At 48.7% G+C, this 25,702-nt stretch overlaps 1 protein-coding gene across 3 annotated transcripts in view; it reads left to right on the forward strand.

The window, feature by feature from the left end:
- ACACB (acetyl-CoA carboxylase beta) overlaps positions 1-25,702 on the forward strand; it is a 140,088-nt gene that overhangs the window by 56,493 nt on the left and 57,893 nt on the right. For all 3 annotated transcript variants that reach the window (XM_032397988.1, XM_032397989.1, XM_032397990.1), the window contains 17 exons: positions 354-492; positions 2,870-2,979; positions 3,193-3,274; positions 4,553-4,651; positions 6,318-6,427; positions 6,533-6,643; positions 8,984-9,193; positions 9,414-9,584; positions 11,288-11,449; positions 12,993-13,156; positions 15,460-15,610; positions 15,722-15,825; positions 16,812-16,893; positions 19,187-19,332; positions 20,588-20,738; positions 22,246-22,380; positions 24,977-25,123. In XM_032397988.1, the coding sequence (XP_032253879.1) occupies positions 354-492; positions 2,870-2,979; positions 3,193-3,274; positions 4,553-4,651; positions 6,318-6,427; positions 6,533-6,643; positions 8,984-9,193; positions 9,414-9,584; positions 11,288-11,449; positions 12,993-13,156; positions 15,460-15,610; positions 15,722-15,825; positions 16,812-16,893; positions 19,187-19,332; positions 20,588-20,738; positions 22,246-22,380; positions 24,977-25,123 (2,274 nt within the window). The remainder of the gene's footprint in view (positions 1-353; positions 493-2,869; positions 2,980-3,192; positions 3,275-4,552; positions 4,652-6,317; positions 6,428-6,532; positions 6,644-8,983; positions 9,194-9,413; positions 9,585-11,287; positions 11,450-12,992; positions 13,157-15,459; positions 15,611-15,721; positions 15,826-16,811; positions 16,894-19,186; positions 19,333-20,587; positions 20,739-22,245; positions 22,381-24,976; positions 25,124-25,702) is intronic.

Here is a 25,702-nt window from a genome sequence, read left to right on the forward strand (position 1 = left end):
CCCATCTACCCACCCATCCACCCATCCACCCACCCATCTGTCCATCCGTCCATCCACCCACCCCTCCAACCATCCATTCGATCCTCCGCCTGACCATTCATCCATCCATCTACCCACCCATCCATCCACCCATCTGTCCATCCATCCATCCACCCATCCACTCACCCATTTGATCATCATCTATTCATGCAGCCAGCAGATTTTGAGCACCTCTCTGCCAGGCTGTGTGCTGTAAAAATGCAAAGAGGTACCTGAGGAGGCTCTGCAGCTGTGACATGGACCCCAGGGTAGCATGCAGCTCCCAGCACAGGTAGGCGTGCAGCTCTGGCCCCTTCCTCATCTTCCCCATCCAGGTGCTCATCGCCAACAATGGCATTGCCGCCGTGAAGTGCATGCGCTCCATCCGCAGGTGGGCCTACGAGATGTTCCGCAACGAGCGGGCCATCCGGTTTGTAGTCATGGTGACCCCAGAGGACCTGAAGGCCAATGCAGGTACCTGGGCCTTGACTCCTTCCCCTCCTGCCACCCCCTGTCCTTACCTGCCCTCACCTCTTCCATTATACCCAGGCAAGTCCACCCTGGACCCCAGAGTCCCAGGGTACCCCTCCTGAGCCCGCATTTATTTGCCTTTCCTTCTTTGTTTAATTAAAAATGCAAGTGGTTACTATACAAAGTGGAAATCCCATCTCTGAGAAATGTCCATGTTACAACAGATTGGCCTCTCCTCGTCCAGGTGTTTCCCCCACAGATGTCTGTATTGTACTTCAATCATGCATTCTTCGTTCATTTGTTTTCTATGTCTATTCACATAGATCATTCTATAAATAACTGTTGGACGATTTGCTTTTTTCCCCTGAACAATCGTATCCCCTTACAGACCTTTATCCACACAGTAGCCAAAGTGATTTCTTAAAAACACAGCTCAGGTCCCGTCAGCAGTTCTTTAAATGCTTAAGAGGCTCCCGTGCTGTCCCTGGGCTCAGCCCTGCACAGATGCAGTCTCCTTCTAACTCAGAGGACAGATGTGATTGTCAATCATATTTTATAGATGAGGCAGTCGAGGCACAGGGACAGAAATCATTCACCCAGGGTCATACAGCCAGTATGTGGCTCAGGCAGGATGGGAACCCACAGCCTTATCGTGCGGGGACTCCCATCACGCTCAGACCAAAATTCCAGGTCCTCACTCAGGCCAGTTAAGGTGCCACATGACGTGGCTCTGCCGGCCTCTTGGCCCCATCCAGTGCCCCTGCCCTCCAACCCTGCGTCCCAGCCACGCTGGCCTTGTCGCTTCCTGGGCCAGCTGAGCTCTTTCCTTGGAACCTTGGAACATGCTGGATCTTCTGCTGACAGTGCTTTTCCCTGAAGCTCCTGGCGCAGCAGGCCTCCTCCCCTCCCTGTCCCAACCTACTGGTCGCGTCCTCCCATGTGGCTTTCCCAGAGGGCCCTGACGCTGACCCCAGCTTGGTGTTACTGTGTCTATTTTCTTGCTTATCTTCTCTGACAGTAGAGAAAAACTCAGGGACGAGATGGAGCTTGTCTGACTTCTCACTCTGTCGCCTCTGGGACCTCCCCTGTGGCCGACACTCTTGTGTTCCATAAACATCGGAGGCGGGCAGCCTGGAAGGAAATGCCACTCTTGGTTCTCTTTCAGGATCTGCACATAAAGTTCCACACTGTTCCTTCTCAGGATCCCAGAGAATTCCATAGTACAGAGAGACTAGCCTTGCCTCTGGCTCGAGTCTAGCATTTCACACTTCAAAACACTGCCCGGTGGACATCCTCTCAACATTACTCTTCGGCTTCATTGATAATTAGGGTTTTTTAGGACGTATTTATTCCTAGAAGTGGAATTTCTGGCCTAAAGGGCGTGAGTATTTTAAGATCAAAACATCGTATTGTATTCAGCCTTAAAAAGGAAGGAAATCCTATCACATGGTACAGCGTGGAAGGACCTGGAAGACACTATTCTAAGTGCAAGAAACCAGTCACAAAAAGAAAAATACTCTAGGATTCCCCATAGATGAGGTCCCCAGAGTCGTGAAATTTATAGACACAGAAAGATGACAGTGGCCGGGGGCTGCAGGAGGGGACAAGGGGAGGTGTTGTCTCATGGGTAGAGTTTCAGATTTGCCAGAAGACAAAAGTTCTAGAGATCTGGTTCACAATAGTGTGAATGTGCTGAATGCTATTGAACTGTACCCTGGAAAAATGAGTTAGATGGTAAATTTTATGTTACCTGTTTTTCACCATGATTAAAAACATTGTAGGGGTGTCTGGGTGGCTCAGTTAGGCGTCTGCCTTTGGCTCAGGTCATGATCTTGGGGTCCTGGGATCGAGCCCGGCGTCAGGCTCCCTGCTCAGTGGGGAGTCTGCTTCTCCCTCTCCCACTCCCCCTGCTTGTGTTCCCTCTCTCACTGTCTTTCTCTGTCAAATAAATAAAATCTTAAAAAAAAAACCCAAAATAAAAAACATTGTATTATTTAATGGCAAAACAATATTAAGATAAACTGGAAATAGGGATTAATTGAACACCCCTCCTCTCATCCCAACCATTCTGATAGCTTCTTTCCTTCTTTCTTTGTTCCCTTCCAGGCCTTGTCCTGATGCCTCTATATTTTCCCATAGCGGACATCACGTTCAGTTGTCTTCACATGATGATCCACACCTTTCCCTTGCGGCCACAGAAACTTCTCCGTTTCTGGACATCCTCTTAACATCACTCTTCAGCTTCATTGATGACTAGGGTTTTTTAGGACATATTTATTCCTGGAAGTGGAATTTCTGGCCTTCCTTTCAGTAGCTGTAGGTAGTCATGCAGTGAACTTCAGCCTCTCAGTTTTTCTTTCCTTTTCTCATCTAATTCCAGAGTATATCAAGATGGCAGATCAGTATGTCCCTGTCCCGGGAGGGCCCAACAACAACAATTATGCCAACGTGGAGCTGGTTGTGGACATTGCCAAGAGAATCCCCGTGCAGGTAAGTCGGACGGGGTGCCCAGTCTGCCTACTGGGGGGATGATGCTCTGAGCTGTGGAGCAACTCACTCCTGCAATTCGGAAGGGTCAGAGGCTCCAGGTCCTGCAAGACTCTGAAATCCAGGGCTGATGCGACGCCGCGAAGAGCTTTCGGTGTGTGACGGGAGGGGGATTCTCGAAGGAAGATCCTCATTCCCACCTCTCTATGTTTACAGGCGGTGTGGGCTGGCTGGGGCCATGCTTCCGAAAACCCCAAACTGCCGGAGCTCCTGTGCAAGCATGAGATTGCTTTCTTAGGTAGAGTGAGTGTCGCCGTCTGATACGGGGGAATCGGGGCGTTGACGGGACACTCTGCCAGGTCACGTTCTCTTTCCAGTGTAGCCCTGCAAGGTGGGGGTCAGTTTAATAGCCCCACCTCTCACCCTTTCATGGTCAGGAGCAAGCCGGTCCAGGGTGGGAGGGGCGGTTGGCCAGCCCAGGGACATAGGAACTGTTGCCATGGGTCCCACGGGAGAAGGATGCTGGGACAAGCAGAACCCTCTGCTCGTGCTCCTGCTGGCACCAAGATACGAGCCATGTTCAGATTTCTGACTGGGTTTGGAGGTCACATTTCTGATAACCCCGCGCCTTTCTTGGGCTATTCTCCGGGCTTTGGAATGCCCTAGCATTTTGGGACCAGAGTCCCTCAGCTCTATGACTTACAAGGTAAAAATGATACTGTCTATGGGGTCTGTCTGTTTTAGGGTTTGCATTTGTAAACTTTGTGTGTGCTCTCATGCTGTCTGACATCTTTGCATGATTTAGGGGAATCATTTACCATCCACAGTAAATCCCTGTTGCTGTTCCTTCATGCTGGGCCTCCAACACACACCGTATTTGAAGCAACTCAGTACAGATCAACACCTGATATCCCAAGGGTCTGCCTAGTAACTTGTGCTTGCTTATATTTTCTCTGTCCATAGTCTTTGACTGGCTGTACACGAGACCCTCATTATCCCTTAGCTCCTCTGAAGCTTGGTGATCCAGCCCGCAAGCCATCAAACTACATACAGCCCACAGGCCAAGTCCAGCCCACTGCCTGCTTTTGTAAATGAAGTTTTACTGAAACACAGCGCAGCTCATTCATTTATGTATCGCCTATGGCTGCTTTGGCCCAACACTGGCAAAGCTGAATATTTGTGACAGAGACAAGCAGACCCACAGAGCTGAAAATATTTCCTATCTGGCTCGTTATAGGAGAAGTTTGCTAACCCAGGGTCTAGTTTTTTGAGGTGCTAGCTTGCCACCTTTGGTCTAGCTTGTTGCCTTCTTCCTGAAAAGCGAATTCTGTGTATGCCTCATAGCTTAGGTTATGACTCAGACCAGGTCTACAATCCACATGTACTAAGAACAGCAGACTTCAACCACATCTGATGAAGTAGCAGACTAACAGATTTTTCCCTTCCCCGACTTGATGTTAAATTCCTCGAGAGCTAGGATCTGAGTACTTTTCTTTGTGCATTTGGCAGGCACTTGGCTGCGAGGGGCTTGTGACTAACTCGATTCTGCCTTCCCCTTTTGTCCCTGATTCCTCAGGCCCTCCCAGTGAGGCCATGTGGGCCTTGGGAGATAAGATCGCCTCCACCATTGTGGCCCAGACGCTGCAGATCCCAACACTGCCCTGGAGTGGAAGTGGTATGTGGCCTGAGCTTCACTTTGGGGGATCTCTTCCACCAATATGAGCAGAGGGGGTGACAGGAGTATGCTTTTTTTATTCTTTCATTTAAAATTTTTTAAAATTATTAAAGCAGTGGTACAATTTCATTGTAGACAGCTTAGAAAATATAGGATTACCAAAAAAAAAAAGAAGAAGAAGAAAAGAAAAGAAATAGAAATCATCCATAATCCTATGACCTGGTGTTGAATATTTGTTATATTCTAGGTGCCTACCTTTGCAGCGTTTTTTTTTTCTAGGCACATCCTTTAAAAAGCCAGAGATCTTATATTTACTATAGTTTGTGACTTATTTTTTCTCACTAACCCTTCTATGTCAATAAATACACTTTATGACATTTAAAATGTCTGCATAGGATTTTATCATATAGATGTACCATAATTTACTTAACTAGTCCTCTATGGTTAGATATTTAGGTTGTTTCCAGGTTGTTTTGCTCTAATTTTAAAAAATACTAAAGGTAGGGGCATCTGGGTGGCTCAGTCGATTAAGCGTCCCAACTTCTGGCTTGGGTCATGATCTCAGCGTCCTAGGATTGAGCCCCTCCTTGGGCTCTGTGCTCAGCAGGGAGTCTGCTTCTCCATCTCCCTTTGCCCCTCTCCCCCACTCTTGCTCTCTCTCTGGCTCTCTCTCACATAAATAAATAAAATCTTTTTTTTTTTTTTTAAGATTTTATTTATTTATTTGACAGAGAGAGTCACAGCGAGAGAGGGAACACAAGCAGGGGGAGTGGCAGAGGGAGAAGCAGGCTCCCCGCCGAGCAGGGAGCCCGACGCAGGGCTCAATCCCAGGACCCTGGGATCATGACCTGAGCCGAAGGCAGATGCTTAACGACTGAGCCACCCAGGCGCCCCATAAATAAAATCTTTTTAAAAAAATACTAAAAGTAATGGAGTCTTGATAGTCTACTAGCTAAATCTCTATGTACTTTTTAATCATTTCCTTAGGATAAATTCTGAAAAGTAGAATTTCTAGGATAAATTAAAAATGAACAGGAAAAAGTCTCAGGAGTTTCCTCTCCAATTTGATTTTTTTTGTCCAAAGATGGAATTTTAAATTCGGAATGGGAAGTTTATTTGTTTTTAATCTTCACAGCGTTTTAGAAAACAGTGATTTACGTATAAATGACTTCAGTGGGTAGAGTTGGAATTTTTTTGAGTTCAGGTTAATATGGTTGTTCGTGATAGGCTCAGTCTGAATTTCTTTCTTTTTTTTTTTTTTTTTAAAGATTTTATTTATTTATTTCACAGAGAGAGATAGCAAGAGCAGGAACACAAGCAGGGGGCGTGGGAGAGGGAGAAGCAGGCTTCCCGCTGAGCAGGGAGCCCGATGCAGGGCTCAATCCCAGGACCCTGGGATCGTGACCTGAGCCGAAGGCAGACGCTTAACGACTGAGCCACCCAGGCGCCCCTCAGTCTGAATTTCTTAAGCTTGATTTCCCATTCAAGGTTGAGTCAGCCCTTAAGAAAATTAAAAGCCATTGTGGGAAGCTGAAGGACCAAGTCTGTATACTATTGGTCCAGCACCCAGGTCTGGAGAGGCTTTGGTGAAGAAAGGCCCTGTGGTTTCTGTGTTGTGTTTCTCTGCCATCCTTGGGAGGATTCAGCTTTTTTTGTGACTCTCTAGGTCTGATGGTGGAATGGACAGAAGATGATCTGCAGCAGGGGAAAAGAATCACTGTCCCAGAAGATGTTTACAACCAGGGTTGTGTGAAAGATATAGATGAGGGCTTAGAGGTAAACGCAGGGCTTGGGAGGCCAAGGTGCTGGAAACTTCTCATTGTTCTTTTAGCTTGGAAACTGTCTACCTTCTAAAGAGGTCTGTTTGTCCTTCACCCCCAGGTGGCAGAAAAAGTTGGTTTTCCCTTGATGATCAAAGCATCGGAAGGCGGCGGAGGGAAAGGAATCCGGAAGGCAGAGAGTGCCGAGGACTTCCCAATCCTTTTCAGACAAGTGAGCTCTTCTTGCTGAGCATTTTTCCATATATCTGTGGGAATTGCGTGTATTTAGCTGTTGGCCACCAGATTATGTTCATTAACATTACTGTGTCAGAAGTCAACAGGACATTCATGGGAGCTGGAATATTGCTGTGCTGTGTCCCGAAGCACATGTGTACGTTCTCACACACAGAAGTCCCTGGTTTGGGTTGATCCATATACCATGTCCTTAGATGTTCAATCCTGTGAATCCACCTGACTTTAAATGATTTCAGAGATACAGGGCCGGAGTATCTATCTGCTTGTGACTATATTCATGTCTATTGGAAGATGGGACATTTTGTAAATTTTAGTAGTCTTGGTATTTTTAACCTTTCTAGATGATTGGCTTTTGTTGTAGGAATGAACCATGTATTTACTTATTTGTAGCTGGGTTTTCACTTTTAAAACCTTATGCCTGTTACAGTTGCCCATTGGCAATGTTTAAAAAAGGGTAGGCTAACGATCTTCCCATTCTTAATGCAACTATTTTAGAATTTCTAGGGTTTCTTCTAGACCTTGTTCACGTGCATGTTTTAAAGAGTTGTATTCATTCTACATAGTGTTTTGTTCTACATTTAAAAAAATTCTAAATTGTAGATCACGGACATGTTTTCCATGTTGTTCCAATCTTTACAATTATTTTGATGATTGCCTAATATTCCCAGTGTGTCTGTAGTTTTCCTTATCAAGCCTTTCCTTTTTTGTGAAATGTGGGGCTTATTTCCATTTCTGTTGTTATGACTATACTATAACACAATATATTTCATAATAATATATAACATCTATAATATATATTATAGAACATGGAACATAAATAATACTTAGCTTTTTTTTTCTTCTTCTGAATTATTTTCTTGGGTAAAGACCACATGCCAAGGACTTAGTTAAATAGCATGCACATGCACTTACAAAAACATGTCAATAAATTGCTTTCTAAAAAGGTTTACCAATTAAACCGTTCTGGGCAATATATGAGTGTTCTATAAAGTAGTGGTTTCACTACCGCGTGTCTCCACTGGGGTGGATAGGTTTTTGGGGTACTTTGCAGGGGAAGAAGTTCTGTTTACTTGAAAGTTGCATAAGTAGTATGGAGTCCCCATCTATCCTTGGTTTCCCATTGTTAATATCTTCCATTAGCTCTGCCATGTTTGTCACAACTAACAGATTAACAGGGATACGTTTCTATTAAGTCAGCTCCAGACTTGACTCAGATCTCGCCACTAATCTCTTCTTTCTGTGTCAGGATCCAGTCTTGGATCCTCCATTACATTTAGGGGTTGTGTAGGTTTAAAAGCTTTTTTTTTTTTTCCCCTTTCTTTAAAATTACTTTTTAGGGCAGTTTTCAATTCACAGCAAAATGGAGTGGAAAGTACAGCGGTCCCATATACCCATGCCCCCACACACGCACGAGCATGTTTCTTTGGATTACATGGGTGCAATATGAAAATGTTCTTATGAGAACATTCAAACGCTTTAGGGATATGTTAAGCATAAAAAAGGAAAATTCTCTTTTTACCACCACCTCTGAACTTCTTCCCTTTCCCAGATGTAACCAGTTTTTTTTAAGAATTTTTAAAAAGATTTTAAAAAAATGTTAAAGTAATCTATACCCAACGTGGGGCTTGAACTTACAACCTTGAGATCGAGAGTCACATGTTCTACTGACTGAGCCAACCAGGCACCTCTGTGTATACTTTTATATAGGTGTTCATAACAGCTCTGTTGTATTTTTTATATTAAGCGGGGCCATCCCATATATTACTGCAGCTTGCTTTTAAAAAAAAAAATTATTAGAAATCATTCCATGTGAACACTTTTTTTTTATATCATTAAGAATTTCTGGACAATTGCCTTTTAGTCATCAAAAGAATGACGTAAGTCTGTCTGTAGGTTCCACCGTGCACAACTGGCCAAGAGAGTACTATTTAAGAAGGAGGAAAAGAAAGCTGCCGGGTGGCACGTTTTCGTCCTATTTTTATTCAGAAAATATTCTGTGTGTTTTGTGTGTTCCTGAAGGTGCAGCAGAAAACCAGTGTGCAGTTAACTCTTAACCACATTGAACTCTTACCCAGTATGTGCCCAAATCCTAACAGCACATTATCTTTAGAAAAATGGGATTGTGGGGAAATTCCGCCTTCTACATGATGTATTTTGACAGTGTTGGACTTAAAAAGTCAAGGAGAAAGGCATGTCCGCGCGAGAGAGGTAAAACAAAGCTAAACGATCAGCAGGATCGTGGACATATCTTCAGAGGACTTCTCGCTCCGGCCCTGGTCCCCCAGGGTAAATCGAGCCACTCTGCTGTTCCCCCCAGGTGCAGAGTGAGATCCCTGGCTCCCCCATCTTCCTCATGAAGCTGGCCGAGCACGCCCGACACCTGGAGGTGCAGATCCTCGCCGACCAGTATGGGAACGCGGTGTCCCTGTTCGGGCGTGACTGCTCCATCCAGCGGCGGCATCAGAAGATCATCGAGGAGGCGCCGGCCACCATCGCCATACCGGCTGTGTTCGAGTTCATGGAGCAGGTGGGCTCCGCCCAGCCAGCAAGAGCGCCCTACCGTCCCCATTGCCAGTGCGGGGTGGGTGTCCACGAAGACACCCGGGGCCCATCGTAGGGAGTGCGATCTCTGAGGTCCCAAAGGATGCCCAGCAGATCTTCAGCGTTTGGTGGGGGACCTACTCAGCCCCCCATGAAGATGATCCAAGAAAACCACTGGAGACCCTTCAGGCTCTGTGTCTTTGCAGTGTGCCGTCCACCTGGCCAAGACTGTGGGCTACGTGAGCGCGGGGACGGTGGAATATCTCTACAGCCAGGATGGCAGCTTCCACTTCTTGGAGCTGAATCCCCGCCTGCAGGTGGAGCACCCCTGCACAGAGATGATTGCCGATGTCAACCTGCCGGCCGCCCAGCTACAGGCAAGGACCTGGGCGCAGAGCCCTGGGGTTTCTTCTAGCCGGGCCGGGGTCCCCGTCCTGCTCATAGTAGACCGTCCTGCTCCCCTCTTGGAGGGCTGTCCCTGGGGACGTGAGTGTGTTGTGTGAGTAGCATCGAGAACCATGCAGGCGGAGAGCCTTCTGTGGAGTGGTTCGTCACCTTTGTCTGGCTGTGTGGCCCTTTGAGAAATGGGCAAAAACCTGTTGAATTTCTCCCTGGGGAAAAAAAATATGCTTTGTACAGTTCCAGGGCATTCGTGGACCCCCTCTTCTCCATTCACATTGAACACATTGAGAAGTATTTCTCAAACTTTTTTTATAACTGTCCCCATAAGGAACCTTTTTAGACACTTCCCCCCCTAATTTCTCCCCTTATAAAATTTTATTTATTTTTTATTTATTTTAAAGATTTTGTTTATTTATTTGACAGAGAGCAGGAGAAAGAGTGAGAGAAAGCACAAGCAGGGGGAACAGCAGAGGGAGAGGGAGAAGCAGGCTCCCCACCGAGCAGGGAGCCCAACGCAGGGCTCGATCCCAGGACCCCGGGATCATGACCCGAGCCGAAGGCAGATGCCCAACTGACTGAGCCACCCAGGCGCTCCCAGCCCCTTATAAAATTTTAATATACAGATATATTGTATGTTTTTACTGTAGATATATCTGTGACTGATACATACAGAGTAAGATCGTTTCATCCCCAAGAGCAAATATTTGTCCCCTTGCGGGGCAGTATTGCCCTCATTGAGAACTCATGACCCAGAGTTAGCAACTCCTGCACGAATGGGAACTCAAATGTTTAAAACGTATGAATGTATGTCTCCCTCCTTCCTTTCCTGCCTGCCTTCCTCCCTCCGTCAGCATTTTTATTGTTTTCTATTTTGTCTTTTTTTTTTTTTTTTTTTAGTTTGGAAAATTTCAGGAATGTTACAAGGATTGCGCAGCTACCCCCCATCCCCTGTGCCTCAACCCACTGGTTGTTAACCTCTGCCACATTTGTGTTCTTTCTATTCGTGTCTCGGTGTAATTTTTTTTTTTTTTTTTTTTTTTGGTTTAACTTTTTGAGAGATGTTTTGACTTGAACGTTCATGGTGCTTTGCCTCTACTTGAGTAAAAGGACCTCCTAAGAACAACATCATTCTTTTAAGAAAGAAAGAGAGAGAAAGAAAGAAAGGAAGAAAGAACAAGATCATTCTGGCACAATACCACAATATAAAATGATGGCGATTGGAAAATAAACCCCTGATGCCACTGCACATCTATCTAAAATTAAAAGTATAAAATTAAAAAAGTTTTTTTTACATTTCTTATTTTTTTTAAAGATTTTATTCATTTCTTTGAGAGAGAGAGTGCATGAGCAGGGAAGAGGGGCAGTGGGAGAGGGAGAAGCAGGCCCCCCGTGGAGCAGGGAGCCCGATGCAGGGCTCGATCCCAGGACCCCGGGATCATGACCTGAGCCGAAGGCAGATGCTTCACCGACTGAGCCACCCAGGCGTCCCTTCTGTCTTTCTCTTGCTTTGCTTCTCCTGCCACCATGTGGCACAGTGTCATGTGCTCAGCAGGTGCTCAGGATACCTGAGATCATTCACTGCACCCCTCCTCCAGGGCATCTAGCAGTGCGCTCCATGTCTGGGGGCCAGGGTGCTCGTGGGGACTGACAGTCCGCGGGATGGATTTCTTCATTTCAGATTGCCATGGGGGTGCCGCTGCACCGGCTCAAGGATATCCGGCTTCTCTACGGAGAGTCGCCATGGGGGGTGACGCCCATTTCGTTTGACACTCCTGCCAACCCTCCGCTCGCCCGAGGCCATGTCATCGCGGCCAGAATCACCAGTGAGAACCCCGATGAGGCAAGTTTTGGGGGGCCCCCGCGCCTGCCATCCCCAGGCTCCCGGTGTGGGGCAGAGCCTGAACGTTAGCTTTGGATGAGATGCCCAGGCTTCTCGGGGTACAGACAGGGAAACCGTGGCGTGGGAAGGCAGTGGTTTATTGACGGGAAGTGTGTGCTAGGCGCCGGGGCAGATCCTTTGTGCCTCTCGTTGCTCATGGACAGGACAGCTCGAGAGGTTAGGGTCCTGCTTCGTGCCTTCGACCTGCTGAGGCCGTGACCGAGCCCCACAGTTGGACCCTATGGGCCACGTCCATCTTTGGGACAAGCAGCCAGCTTTAGAACCCGGGTCCTTGGTTTTCTGCCGCCCCCCCTCCCTGTACTCTTTCCTGGAGTCTGGTCCCTTGTAAGGAGTTCCTTTGTGACTTGTTCTTCTTTGTGCCTCGAGAAACCAGCCAGCTGGTATCTGTCACATGCTTACTTATGGATGACTGTTACATCATCTCCATAACCTACCACAACCTCATTGTTCAGTGATTACATTTAAGAAACTTGGGATAAGAGAGGTTTGTCTCCCCCTCCTTCCCTTTTAATTAAAGAATTGTAAGCTATGGTAGTTCTATCAGCTTGGCATCTTTGGCTACAAACAATGGACTCTGGTGGTGGACACGCGAAATGGGAATTTTTTAGGGGGATGATGGCTTGTTTACAGGTGCTGGGGAGGACGAAGGGACTCGGAGTGGAAATAGCCCGGGCACCTGGAATTCTCCATCTCTCAAAACAGATGCCTCCACTACACACGTCCAGAGCCCTAATCCCAGCGAGAGGGTCCGCGTCCACCCCCCCTTACCAAAATTATACTCAGGGGGATGGGCCTTCTGCCCCACCCCCACCCCCCATAAGCAAATTAGGTGTGTGTTCGCATCACATTGCTTTATCTGCTGGCTTTTTCTTTTTCTTTTTTTTTTAAAGATTTTATTTATTTATTTGAGAGAGGATGAGAGGAGAGAGAGCACATGAGAGGGGGGAGGGTCAGAGGGAGAAGCAGACTCCCTGCTGAGCAGGGAGCCCGATGCGGGACTCGATCCCGGGACTCCAGGATCATGACCTGAGCCGAAGGCAGTCGCTTAACCAACTGAGCCACCCAGGCGCCCCTGCTGGCTTTTTCATAATCCCGGAATTCGAAATCCAACCCCTCTTCTCTTTCATTTAAACTTTTTATGACTGACAATGTCAAGTTTATGAAACCAGAATGAACTTTCCCTCAGTTCCATCAGTGAACGGCATTTCCCCCTATTGTTTCTGTACCTCCTCCCCCCATCCCAACATGGTTATTTATTTTTATAGTTTTTTTTTAAGTAAAAATTACATGCATGCATGGACGTCTTGACATGGGTACACCCTCACCCCTAGTGAGAGAGATCAACGGTCTATTGATCACACTAAGCTTTGGGTTGTGGTGGGGGTTCTTCTTGGGTTTGTCTAGGATTTAATTCTGATGCAAATATATCTGGTGTGATGATTCCCCGCCCCCCCCAACTTTGCTTTTGCTGTTCTGACTCTAGGGGTTTAAGCCAAGCTCTGGAACGGTTCAGGAACTGAATTTCCGGAGCAACAAGAACGTGTGGGGTTATTTCAGCGTGGCGGCTGCTGGTGGCTTACACGAATTTGCTGATTCCCAGTTCGGGCACTGCTTCTCCTGGGGAGAGAACCGGGAAGAGGCCATTTCGTTAGTATCTCCCTGCTCCCCTCCTTCTTTCCCTCCTTCCTTCCAGAAGCTAAAAGCCTGGGGCTCAGATGCAGCATTACGTCAGGAGGTAAAGGAGTGAAGCACGAGCAGACCCTGTCTTAAATGCCCTTTGCTGACGTCCAAGGGCGAAGTCTGTCCTCTTCCTGTATCTGAGATCCATGAAGTCAAGGGAGCTCATGAGCTCACCAAGGTCATTTGGTCTTGAGCTCATTACAGCTCGCACTTGGGGGAGATCCAAAGAATGTTCGAGGGGATTCCACAATTTAAAAGGTGCCAAGTACTAGAGCTTTTTTAGAAAAAGGTGTGTGTGGGGGACTTCTTTAAATTTACACCTTATAAGTAGGTCCTGGAGAAACCCACACTGACAAAGGGGTTCCCAAATCCAAACACACCCCCATCTCCCGTTTTTCCTGCCTTGCCCTGAGTGCAAAAAGGTAAAAAGCAACTAACTTTGTAATTAAACATTCTTGTGTTTAAACATTCTCGTGTTTAGAGTGAAAAACCCCAAAGACTTTGTGGACATTTTGTTTAAAAAGCATTATAATCGGGGCACCTGCCTGGTTCAGTTGGTAGAGCATGCAACTCTTGATCTCGGAATTGTAAGTTCAAGCCCCACATTGGGTGTAGAGCTTACTTTAAAATAAAATCTTCAGGGGTGCCTGGCTGGCTCAGTTGTTTAAGCATCTGGCTTGATTTTGGCTCAGGTCATGATCTCAGGGTCGTGAGATCAAGCCCTGCATGGGGTTCCTTGCTGAGCATGGAGCCTGCTTAGGATTTTCTCTCTTCTGACCCCCTCACTCTCTCTCTTTCTCTGTAAAAAAAATTTTTTTTAATCTTTTTAAAAAATTTAAAACATAATAAAAAGCATTAAAATCTAGCCACTAGGGCACTTAGTCATGAATTAAATTGAGTTGGGTGATTTTGATGAGTGGGCTTTCTTTCCCAGCTTTATGTAATTAGTTTTAATCATGCTGAGTGAAAACTTGAAAGGGGAGGGAGACCAGCCATTCCAGCCCACTCTGATCTCTGATGGAAATGGCCTGTGGCTCGTCCTATGCTGGGAATGACCAGTATGGACCTTAAAAGAATTCAGAGGGAAAAATTCTGGCTTTTTTTTTTTTTTTTTTTTTTTGAGAGAGAGCACAAGTGGGGAGGGGCAGAGGGAGAGGGAGAGAACCTTAAGCAGGCTCCCCACTGAGCACAGAGCCTAACGCAGGGGATCTCACCACCGTGAGATCATGACCTGAGCAGAAATCTTGTCGGCCACTTAACCGACGGAGCCACCCAGGCGCCGCTCATAGGGTCTTATAGGGGGATCAGCTGTGCCAGCTTCCCCGGGACTGAGGGTGTCCCAGGATTTGGGATTTCTCACTGCTAAAACTGGGCACATCCTGAGCAAATTGGGACAAGTTGGTCACCCTCGAGCCCAATAGCCTGATGCTTACATGCAGACTCCCGTGCTGCACCTGACTTCCCGACACTACTGACGTGCTCATCTGACCTCACTGCATCTTTATTTCCCTGGCCCCGAACTGGGGTTGTTCTTGCCCCTTTGCCACACCTGCTGAATGCACGCAGGAACGTCATGACAGGTGTAAAAGCTCTCCTCTCCCAGGTAGGGAATGGTTCTAATGCCTCTTTCTATGGTACAAAACACTCCCTGGTTATTTCCTAGGAAGTGGGGGCTTCAGCCCTTTGGACTGAAGCCCTCTTTGGGGAGAGGCCACCCCTCTGGGAAATAGGAGGTGGTGACCAACCAAGCACATGCGGACAGGTGACCGCCACACCCTGGGTGGGGTAACAGTGTTGGCCTTCCGTAGATGCACCTCATGCATACCCCGCAGAGCAGCTATGTGGACAGCCAGGGGGTGGCACCTGCTCTGGGATACGGGGATTTGAGTAGGTCCAGCTGCAGAGAGGCAGAGCGACCGGCAGTGGTTAATAATAATTACAATCACGGTCATTAATCATGTTCATAGCAGCTGACCTTATTTATCAGTGACTAGGCGCTTTATATGGATTGTCTCATTTTAATCCTCCAGCACCCGTGTGAAGTTAGGGTTATTTCCCCGTTTTCCAGATGAGGAAACTGAGTCCCAGAGCAGTTAAGTCACTTGCCCAAGATTGCCTGACCAGCAAATGCTGGAGCCGAGATTGACAGATGGGCTGCTGGACTCAGGCCCCTCTCTCAGTTGTGCTATTCTGGGCTCCCTGAGAACCAGGCAGGAGCTCTGTTGACACATAATAATTTGGAAAACAATCCATGTGCCTTTCCCCTCAAGGAACATGGTGGTGGCTTTGAAGGAACTGTCCATCCGGGGCGACTTCAGGACCACCGTGGAGTATCTCATCAATCTGCTGGAGACCGAGCGCTTCCAGAACAACGACATTGACACAGGCTGGTTGGATCACCTCATCGCCGAGAAAGTGCAGGTGGGGAGCTGCACGCTTCTCCCCTCGGGGTCACGGAGCCCCCTCTCCCCCACCTCCCGCCTCTCTGTGGGCTTGGTCACCACCAACACTGAAGCATGGAGTCTCTCCTAGGCCGAGAAGCCGGATATCATGCTTGGGGTGGTGTGCGGAGCTTTGAACGTGGCCGATGCGATGTTCAGAACATGCATGACGGATTTCTTACACTCGCTGGAAAGGTAGGGTGCAAGGGTAATTCCCCCCCACCGCCCCCCCACTGTGGGATGCGTGTTAGTGGCAAGTAAGGCAGATAACCAGCCAGCGGACAATTAGGGAGTCCCTCCTGTGTGCTTACCTCTGAAATTCCTCGCCTCTGAACCGAGGCTGCCTGGGAGGAGGCCACCGGCGGAGGGGGGAATTCTCCAGGCAGCCGGTAGATGGTAGGCAGAGCGCTGTGGGCTTATTCATGCTGACTTGTGTAAGGTACTCCATAGTGCTTGAGCTCAGAGAGGAGGTGGATTTGAGAAGCAAAGCGGGTGCTAGGTCAGCTCTGCAAATGTTCCTTCTGGACCCTCGCCTGAGTCAGGCATGGCTGGTGAAGTGGACCAGCCCAGAAGCAGCTGGGTGCTCACTCTTAGGATGGGCCAGCGTTTCTCAGCCCCGGCCCCCTTGACATTTTGAGCTGATTGATTTTTTTTATTACGGGGGCTGTCCTGTGCACTGTGGGAAGTTAGCAGGAGTCCCCCCTCTCTCCGCCAGGAGTCACCACAATCAAGTATGTTTCCAGACATGGCCAAATGTCCTGGGGTAGAGGCAGGAATCACCCCCAGAGACACTGTGATGGGCAAATGAAGCTACCGAAACAGCTTTAAAAAGACAAGAGCTGTTAGCGTGTGGTCATTGTGCTTATGCAGACTAATAGAGTCGCAGTACGTGTGTCGCTTTCCTTCCCACGTGGGGAGTATTTTCCGAGAACGGGCATTACGGGATTTTGCTTCCTGGAAAGCCCTTTTGAAATTTCTCACCCTTCAGCAAGTGCTGTTCCCTTAAGTTCTGAGCAACGTCCCGTTTTGCGCCTTTTCATCGGATTTAGCTTTTTAAATACAGCCAGATGTGTCGGTGCTTAGGCGAGGCAAAGAGCTGGGTGATTTGTTTAAATCCAGAGGGTGGCCCTAGCGTTCTCGTTCATTCCCACAGCCGACCGCGAGTCTGTCTTTTCTTTCAGGGGCCAGGTCCTTCCTGCAGCTTCTCTGCTGAACATCGTGGATGTGGAATTAATTTATGGAGGTGTTAAGTACATCCTCAAGGTGAAGGCCCCGGGTTTCTCGGATGTCTCCAGCACTCTGGAGGCTGGTGGGAGTTTTTCTTTCTGGAGTGGACTTGCTCGTGCATGGGTCCCGGGACTCCCCAGGCAGTCCCGTGCCCTTGAAACCTAAGCACTTTGGGTTTTGGCACATGCAGGCTTGAGCAATACGCACAGCGTACAGCAGAGCGTGTATTCATGTCCCGGGGCTCAGGTAGCAAAGTGCCATGAGCTGGTGGCTTCAGACAACAGAAGTGGGTTCTCTCAGAGTCTGGAGGCCAGAGTCTAAAATCAAGGTGTCAGCTGGGCCCTGGTCTCTTTGAAGTCTCCAGGAAAGAATCTGTTTCATGCTCTCCTAGCTCCTGGTGGTTGTGGGGCCGTCCTTGGTGTTCTGTGGCTGGTAGACTGTCACTCCAAGCCATGCCTTTGGCTTCATATGCTGCCTTTTCTGTGTGTGCGTGTGTGTGTGTGTGTGTGCGTGTGTGTGTGTATCTACATTGTCTTCCTTCTGTGTGTCTCTGCTCTGAAGAACACCACTCAGATCGCATTCCTAAATTCCCACCCTACCCCATCTAACTAACTACATTTGCAAAGACATTATTTCCAAGTAAAGTCACACGCCGAGGTGCCCGGAAGGACATGAATTTGGGGGCATGATAGCCAGTCCAGTACGGAGCGTGAGCAGGACCTTTGCTTAGCCAGCATAGTGTGTGGGTCTGTTTCCAGGGGCCGTGGGAGGCCAGCTCTGTCCTGTGTGTCTGCACTGAAGGTCAACGTATGGCTTTCTGATCTCTCCCTGGCCCACCTTGGGCTTCCCTGGGGGTTTACTCGGCATTGCTGTCCTCTGTCAGAAGTATCCAGTTACCCTTCCTGGGGCATCTGAGGTCATTTCAGCAGAGAATATCAGAGTATCTGAGATGTGTGGGCACAGGATCAGGCCCTGGGTCCAGGTCAGGGTGACCCGTGGGGGCCAAGTGTCCCCAAGAAGCAAAGGCCTCCTTCTCAGGAGGGAAAAGATAACAGAACTCGAGTCTGCCTTTGAGGCAGAATTTTTATATTCTGTTACTTTATTTTTAAGATGACTGAGCACATGTTACACTTCCAGCTTTGGGGATTTTCAGGGTTGGTGTAGTCAAACAAGCATGTTCTCCATGGGAGCCTGCCATAAAACCACTCCTCTTTACCCCTCCGTGCTTCCTGGCTGTTTTGGGGGCCTGGTTCCCCCAGCGTGATTTTAAATATGACACATGCTTACTGTATAAAATTTAAAAATTTCAAAAAAGCATAAAGCATCAGAAGAACAAACCCATCGTGTGTTGACCCTGGGAGGCAATCCCCATTAACGTTTCAGCACATGTCTTCTAATTCTTTGTTCCTTACGCACTGATTTTGCAAAGTTGAGATCATGGTGCGAATTCTGTTTTACTGCTTTGATGTTATCATGGCATAAAGTTTTCCCGTGCTGTTAACAAGTTTTCTTAATATCATTTTGATGTCTAGAGCCAACGGTCCAATGGAACTTTCCGTAGGAACAGAAATGTTATGTATCTGTGCTCTCCAGTATGACCACCTGTGGCTACTGAGCCCCGAGGAACTGAATTTTATATATGATTTAAGTTAAATTAATTTACACGTAAATAGCCAGAGCCTAGGTCTGGGCTGCTCTATTTGACAGTGCGGGTCTAGAGATTCCACTGCAAGGTTGTAGGATAGCTAGTTTGTGTCTCAGTCTTACTGTTACCATGAATAATGTTGCAATAAACATTCCTCGGTTTCTTGCTACCTCTTGTCTCAACATATGTATCTTAGAGGTGGAGGGCTCTTTAGGGTGTTCTGTTTTCTGAGCGAGCGCACCCACAGTGAACCCAGGGCTGGTATGTCAGATCAAAGTGCAGAGCTGAGGCCAGGGCCTGGCCACCTGTGCCTCTCTCGAGGCTCCCAAACGTCTCATGTGCCCCTGGGCAGAGCTGGGTCTGGGGAGGGCGGAATCCTGGTCACTGGTGGAGTTTCCAGGGCTGTCTCATCCACAGTGAGACACTCCCCCCTACCCCCACCTTCCCTGCTGCTCAGGGTGGCCCTGCTTGGGGCTGATGCTTAGAGGCAGGAATGAGAAGGGCATGTGATTGGCAGGAGATGACCAGGCTGAACTACACCCACAGCTGGTGGCCATTAGCCACCGCCCCCCACTAGCCCTTGCTCCCAGTGGTGATGGTTGGGGGGGGGAAGATGGTGCTCTGGGGCCCAGGGACAAGAAGGCCTCCTGAATTCAGGCAGGGACACTGAGCCTGTCCCCGCAGGTGGCCCGGCAATCTCTGACCATGTTCATCCTCATCATGAACGACTGTCACATCGAGATCGACGCCCACCGGCTAAGCGACGGGGGGTTGCTACTGTCCTATAATGGTAACAGCTATACCACCTACATGAAAGAAGAGTTTGACAGGTACATGGACGTGGGGGGAGGGCGCGCGGCGTAGAGCCACGCTTTCCCGTGGGGCTCAAAGATATAAAGCCAGCTATGTGCAGCCCAGGGGTCTTAGATAAAGTACCTTCTCCAGCAAATTCTGGGGCCCATGGAGAGGTTAATCTCTTGGCTGGACATCCACAAAACTGGCAGATGTTTTGGGGAGGTTCCCAAGAGGCCCACTCCTAGTAATGTGGGAGGATCCAGAGCCGAATGGGCCGTGACTCCCAGCTCGAGGGCCTGCGAGGCATGTGACAGCGTGTCAGCTGCTGCTTGTCTGAGCTGCAGTGGCCACAGCCATCTGAGCTCAGGCCTGGAGGAGATACAGCCATCCAGTTAGGGCGACAGCTACTTGTACCGGGCACAGGGCTGGGTACTGGGATAAGACCACGGTCATGTTGGCAAACATGACACATTCAGCAAGCAGAAGGGGCAGGACCGGTCACTGTGCACCTGGATAAGCGAAATGCAGGATGCCCTGGAAGCACTTAGCATGGAGGCACCATGAGATTCCCCGCCCCCCCCCCACCCCGCAAAGCCCCTCCCTTTCCAGTGCATCTGACCACACTGAGCTCGTACGTACAATGAAGTGTAGACCAGCTGGGCTGAGCGGGCAGCACAGACTTCTTCCCCGCCTCCAGCCAAGGAGAGTCAGGCGGGAGCTGGGGGTGGGGGTGGGCTGGGGTGCACCACAGACCCCATGCCTGCAGCAGCTCCACTTAGAGAATTGTCTCCCTTCCCAAACCTCGAAGTTTTGGAAGAAGGCAGGCTGGATTCATCCCAGCCAGAGCACTGTTTTATTACCTCTTTTTCAGCCATGTTCTGTCTGCCAAGAATATTCAAGATTATGATAGGCTTCCCCCCCCCCCCGCCCCCGACCTGCCCCAGGGACATACTCTCCCCAGTTCAGTTATAAGGTGAAGGCTTAAAGTTGGTAAATATTTTTCAGATAATATCGATGGCCTTCTTCATGCCTCTTAGAATTGTATCAGTAAAAGGAACTGGTTTTCAGCGGGAAAAGGGTGATACCCTTTGTTCACCCCATTCATTCCCAGTATCTCTACGGTAACCATCAGATGCTGGCATTTGGGCAAGTGGAATCCCGCAGATCACACACGGGGTGGGAGGACACTCTGGGCTGCCTTCAGGAAGGGGAAAACACTGTCGAAAGCCAGACTTGGGCACGCTGGGTTGATGGTCCTCCGTCCACCTGCCCGCCCCTTCTGTCTCCCAGCTACCGTATTACCATCGGCAACAAGACGTGTGTGTTTGAGAAGGAGAACGATCCCACGGTCCTGAGAGCCCCTTCGGCTGGGAAGCTAATGCAGTACATGGTGGAGGACGGGGGCCACGTTGAGGCTGGGAGCAGCTACGCCGACATGGAGGTGAGTACGGGGCCGGCCCTCCACTCCCCTCCCCGAGGCAGGGCCATCCCTCCCGCATTGCAGCTGCACCCCTGGACCCGAGCCGGTGGGCCTCCCCTCTCCCCTGGGCCACCATCTGCTGATTCCTCAGAGGGCCACTGTGTGGGGTTCAGCCCCAATTCTCTACAGTATTCAAAGGGAAAACCAAAAATGTACACCTCCGTAGGAGCGAGGAAGGGCGGGTTAAGAATAACCATGGCAGTGGGCGCCTGGGTGGCTCAGTTGGTTAAGCGACTGCTTTCGGCTCAGGTCATGATCCTGGAGTCCCGGGATCGAGTCCCGCATCAGGCTCCCTGCTTGGCAGGGAGTCTGCTTCTTCCTCTGATCCTCCCTGCCTCTCATGCTCTCTGTCTCTCATTCTCTCTCTCTCTCTCAAATAAATAAATAAAATCTTTAAAAAAAAAAAAAAAAAAAAAAGAATAACCATGGCAGTGATTGAAAAAGCTATAAGCCGACACTTACAAAGTGCTTGGCATGTGCAGGTGCTATTCTAGGTATTTTACCTGTTGGATTACCTTCTGTCATCCTCCCAGCAATCACAGGAGATGGGCACAGATAGGATCCCCATTTTACACGTGAAGAAACGGGGCCCAGGCAGGCTAAGGAACTCAAGGTCCCCCAGAGCTGGGGTTCACACCTGGCCTCCATTCCATGCTGCCAGGGTCAATAATAATGATAATTATCGACAATGAAAATACGGCAGCAGTAGGAGCTCACGCTTGCCGGCCTCCCGCCATGCACCGGGCTCCTCCTGAGCAGCCCTTATAAGAGCCCTATGAGGTGAGACTGTCATTCTTCCCCATTCGACAGTAGGGGAAACTGAGGCTCAGAGAGGGGAAGGCACCTGCTGGAGGTCACAGAAGGATGGGTGGAGCGCTGGGGTTCCAGCCCAGCTCTGTCTTGGGTGCCCAAGCTGTGAACCACTGAGCAAGAGGAGTGCAGTCCTGACTGTAGCCCACACTGTGGTAACCAAATGCATCACGTCCACGCATGCAGACGCTCAGAGAGGTACGGGGAGCACATTCTTCATTTCACCAAAGGTTCCCCAGAGGGTTTTCTCACTGCCTTTAAAAAAGGAGCCAGCCACAAAATGCACCATGTTTTGGAATGTGTGTGTTAAGCACCCCCACACAGGATGATTTAACAGTATTTCTAAGAGAGAGGCTTTACTTTACAAATACAGATCAGTTTCCATGCCTGTGAAATGGGTACAATAAATAACCTGCCCCCCTTGCTGGCTTTGCAGATGGAAATAATTCATGAACAGCACTGAGCCTGGCACAGAGCAGGCTTCTGGCAAATGCGAGTTCCCTCCCTCCTTTACACTTGAACTCTGCCCAGGGAGTCCTTCTATTTAAATGACCAAGCACCTGCTGCTCCAGAGTCCTAGTTCTGGGGGACTCTGGTTGTCACACACACACAAGCCAGTTCTGCTGGGCTCGTCTGATTTCTCCTTCCTGCAAAACAGGTAATGAAGATGATCATGACCCTGAACGTGCAGGAAAGCGGCCGGGTGAAGTACATCAAGCGCCCGGGGGCCATGCTCGAAGCAGGCTGTGTGGTGGCCAGGCTGGAGCTCGATGACCCTTCCAAAGTGCACCCGGTATGTCGCACCCCAGCGCGGCCACCCCGGCTGGCTCAGGAGTGTTCGCAGTTCTTTGTGTTCTGGGAGTGGAGCTGCTGGATGCTCCCGGCTCTTGTCCTGCCTCTGTGAGCCCCCAGCAGCCTGTGTGATGGGTACGGAAGCATGGCCACCTTTGCTCATGCCCCTCACGGCAGCAGCCCGCCAGCCCACCCAGAGTAAAACTCAGATTGCATACCGTAATAATATTGAGTTATTAACATATAATTACAAAGAATAGATAATATTGTTACAACGGATGAAGCAGTATTGATACATTATTACTCCCTGACGTCCCTACGTTATGCACATTTCCTTAGTGGTCACGTTTAAGGGGTAAGATATACAATGTGAAATTCAGCATCGGAACCGTTTGGAAGTGTGCAGTTCAGTGGCATTAAGTGCATTCACACTGTTGTGCGACCAGCACCGCCATCCGTGTCTAGAACTTTCTCAGCTTCCCGAACTGAAACTCTTAACACCCATTAAACACGAACTCCCCGTTCCTCCCTCCCCCAGCCCCTAGCAGTTGCTCTCACTGTCTCTCTGAATCTGGCTTACTCGAAGAACCTCCTATTAGTGGAATTGTACAATACTTGTCTTTTTGTGGCCGGCTTATTTCACTTAGAATAACGTCCTCAAGGCTCATCCATGTGCTAGCAGGTGTCCGTACTTCATTCCCTTTTAAGGCCGAGTAATATTCCATGGTACGTATAGCATCCATCTTGTTTATCCAGTCATCCATCGATGGACCCTTGGGTTGCTTCGGTCTTTTGGCTGTTGTGAATCATGCCGCAGTGAACACGACTGTATGATTTCTTTAGTTTTTACCCAAATCCAGGAACCCATCCAGGTTAGTGTATTACGTAGAGTTGCCCTTTCTCCTTAGACTCCTTTTTTGACCACCCTTTAAAAAATGGCACACACACACACACCTGACCTTACACTCCCCATCCTCCTGCCCTGCTATCCTTCCCTCCCTGGTACTGTCATTCGTGATCAGACAGACGACTTTTCTCACTGATTGTCCCATTGGTCCCAATTTTTGGCATCCGCTAGATTGGAAGCACCAAGAGACCAGTGCATTTTGTCTTTCTCGCCCCCTGCTAGATTCCCAGTGCCTAAAACAGGGCAGGCATGTAGTAGGTGCTGCAAAGATATTTTTTGGATGGATACACAGAGGTTCGGGTGCTGTGGGGGCGGCACCCCCTCCTTGGGACCAGCAGAGGGGCTACTAGAGTATCTGTGATATGTATGGCCCTCAAGTCAAGCTCAAGGGGGACTTCCAATTTAGATTCTTATAATTAATTGTTAAGCCTTCCCATGAAACTGGGAGTTCTGAGGTCAAGGACTACTTTCTTCTTCATCACTGTATTCTTGGTGCCTAGCACGGTGCGTGGGTCATATGGGTACTCAGAAAAAAGCAGGTCTTGCTGCTGAATGAATGAGCGTTTACACCCTCCTAAGCAAAGCATGCATATGGAGAGGTAGTCATTCATGCCTGTACCGTGTTTTTTTTCTGTAATAATTAGTATATATGCCAGGGGAGGAGGGGGGAAAGCTGGTAAGATCATTGAAAAAAGAACCACATTGCCTCTTTTTTCCAGAATATTCTATCAGTTTCCTTCTCATTTTTTCGTTATTCTCTGTAGAGGCTTCCCAAAGCCAGAAATAGACTGAACCTTTTCAGATCACCAGAAAGGTGTGTGTGCCTGCATGCGATTCCTTTTAGCAACCATTTTCTGCGCCAGGTTCATGAGGCAGGGCCCGGCCACCAGTCCCTGGGGGTTCACGTTTGCCTATGAGATGCACCCTTGTCATTCAGCTCCGGAAGTGCAATAAGAGGGGGCTGCCCTTGGCCCCCGCTGTGGGTGCCCAGCTGGAGAAGCCAGCACCAGATTGTGGAGAAGGAGACCCTCCAGTTCATCTCGAAGGACGAGACAAGCCCACAGGGTTGGGACAGAGGAAGGGGCAGGGAGCTGAGGGTTCCAGGCCAGCAGAATAGCTCATCCCAAAGCTCCTGGGTCTCAGGGCTGCACGTAGGAAGTGTTCAGTGGACATTTGTAGGATGAATGAATAAACAAATGGGCTCCTGGGGTCAGGGTTGCCCCTTGGGGAGCTTTTCGGTTTTTTTGGTTCTCTAAGGCTAAATGTTTATGATATACAAAAAGCTGGGACATTTGCATGAGAATTTCCTTAATTTCCATCCTGCTGGTTGTTTATCTTCGGGATTCAATAAAGATGGAAAATAAATAGGGAAAACAGGGAGATAATTTTGATTAGAAAGCAGAGCAAAACAAAAGAATCTAACTTCCTCCAAAATCACTGGGAGTGCGTAACAAGGGACTATGGCATTCTCGGGGGGTGTGGGGGGGGCGGAATTGGGAAACCCACATCTGGGTGGGGTTTTAGCAATTTTGACTTTCCAGTGTGTGTTCTTGTGGGGTTTTTGTTCTTCCCTCAGGCTTCATCCTGATTGTATTGTGGACTGTACTGGTAGATCTGCCTCGCCCCTCCGTTTCTCTCCTCTCACTCAGGAGGCAGGTGTCCTTGACCTCTGGTTCTTGTGTCTCCTCAGGCCAAGCCATTCACAGGAGCGCTCCCTTCCCAGCAAACTCTGCCCATAATGGGAGAGAAACTGCACCAGGTTTTCCACAATGTCCTGGAAAACCTGACCAACGTCATGAATGGCTACTGTCTGCCGGAGCCTATTTTTAGCACAAAGGTAGGTCACGTGCAAAGGATAGGTGTGTATTCTACACACGTGTTGCAGGTCTGTGTGAAGAGCCAGGAGAGTTTATTCCATGATATCCGAGGTCTTTACTGAAGTAAAGTATGGGAAAAATGGCTAGCCCTCTGTGGTTTTTACAAAGGACTTAGTCTCAGGAATTTCCTCAACTGATTGTAAACATCGGTGTATGTTCTCTTTGATTATAAACTGTTGTAAAAGCTATACTGTTTTTATGGAGAATGTTCGAGCAGTAAGTTAAAAAAGAAGTCCATGTGGGTCACCTCTTAAAGAGAGAACTTTGTTCAGAGACCCGCTGTGTTCCTTGTTCATCCCAGGGGCCCCTTGCCTACTTACTCTGTAGAGAAATAAGTTTTCACATCTGCAGACCTCAGTGAGAGATCCATGATGCTAAATTCAGTATCAGAAGCGATACGATTATCTGTCCCATCCTTTCTCAGAATAGCAAAACATGTTAGTGGTGATGCTGGTGGTGATGGTGATGATGATGATTGTGGTGATGGTAGTGTTGATGGTGATCCTGGTGGTGGTGATGGTGATGCTGGTGGTGGTGGT

The sequence above is a fragment of the Phoca vitulina genome, unplaced genomic scaffold (assembly GCF_004348235.1).
Source record: "Phoca vitulina isolate PV1807 unplaced genomic scaffold, GSC_HSeal_1.0 scaffold108, whole genome shotgun sequence".
Classification (NCBI taxonomy): domain Eukaryota; kingdom Metazoa; phylum Chordata; class Mammalia; order Carnivora; family Phocidae; genus Phoca; species Phoca vitulina.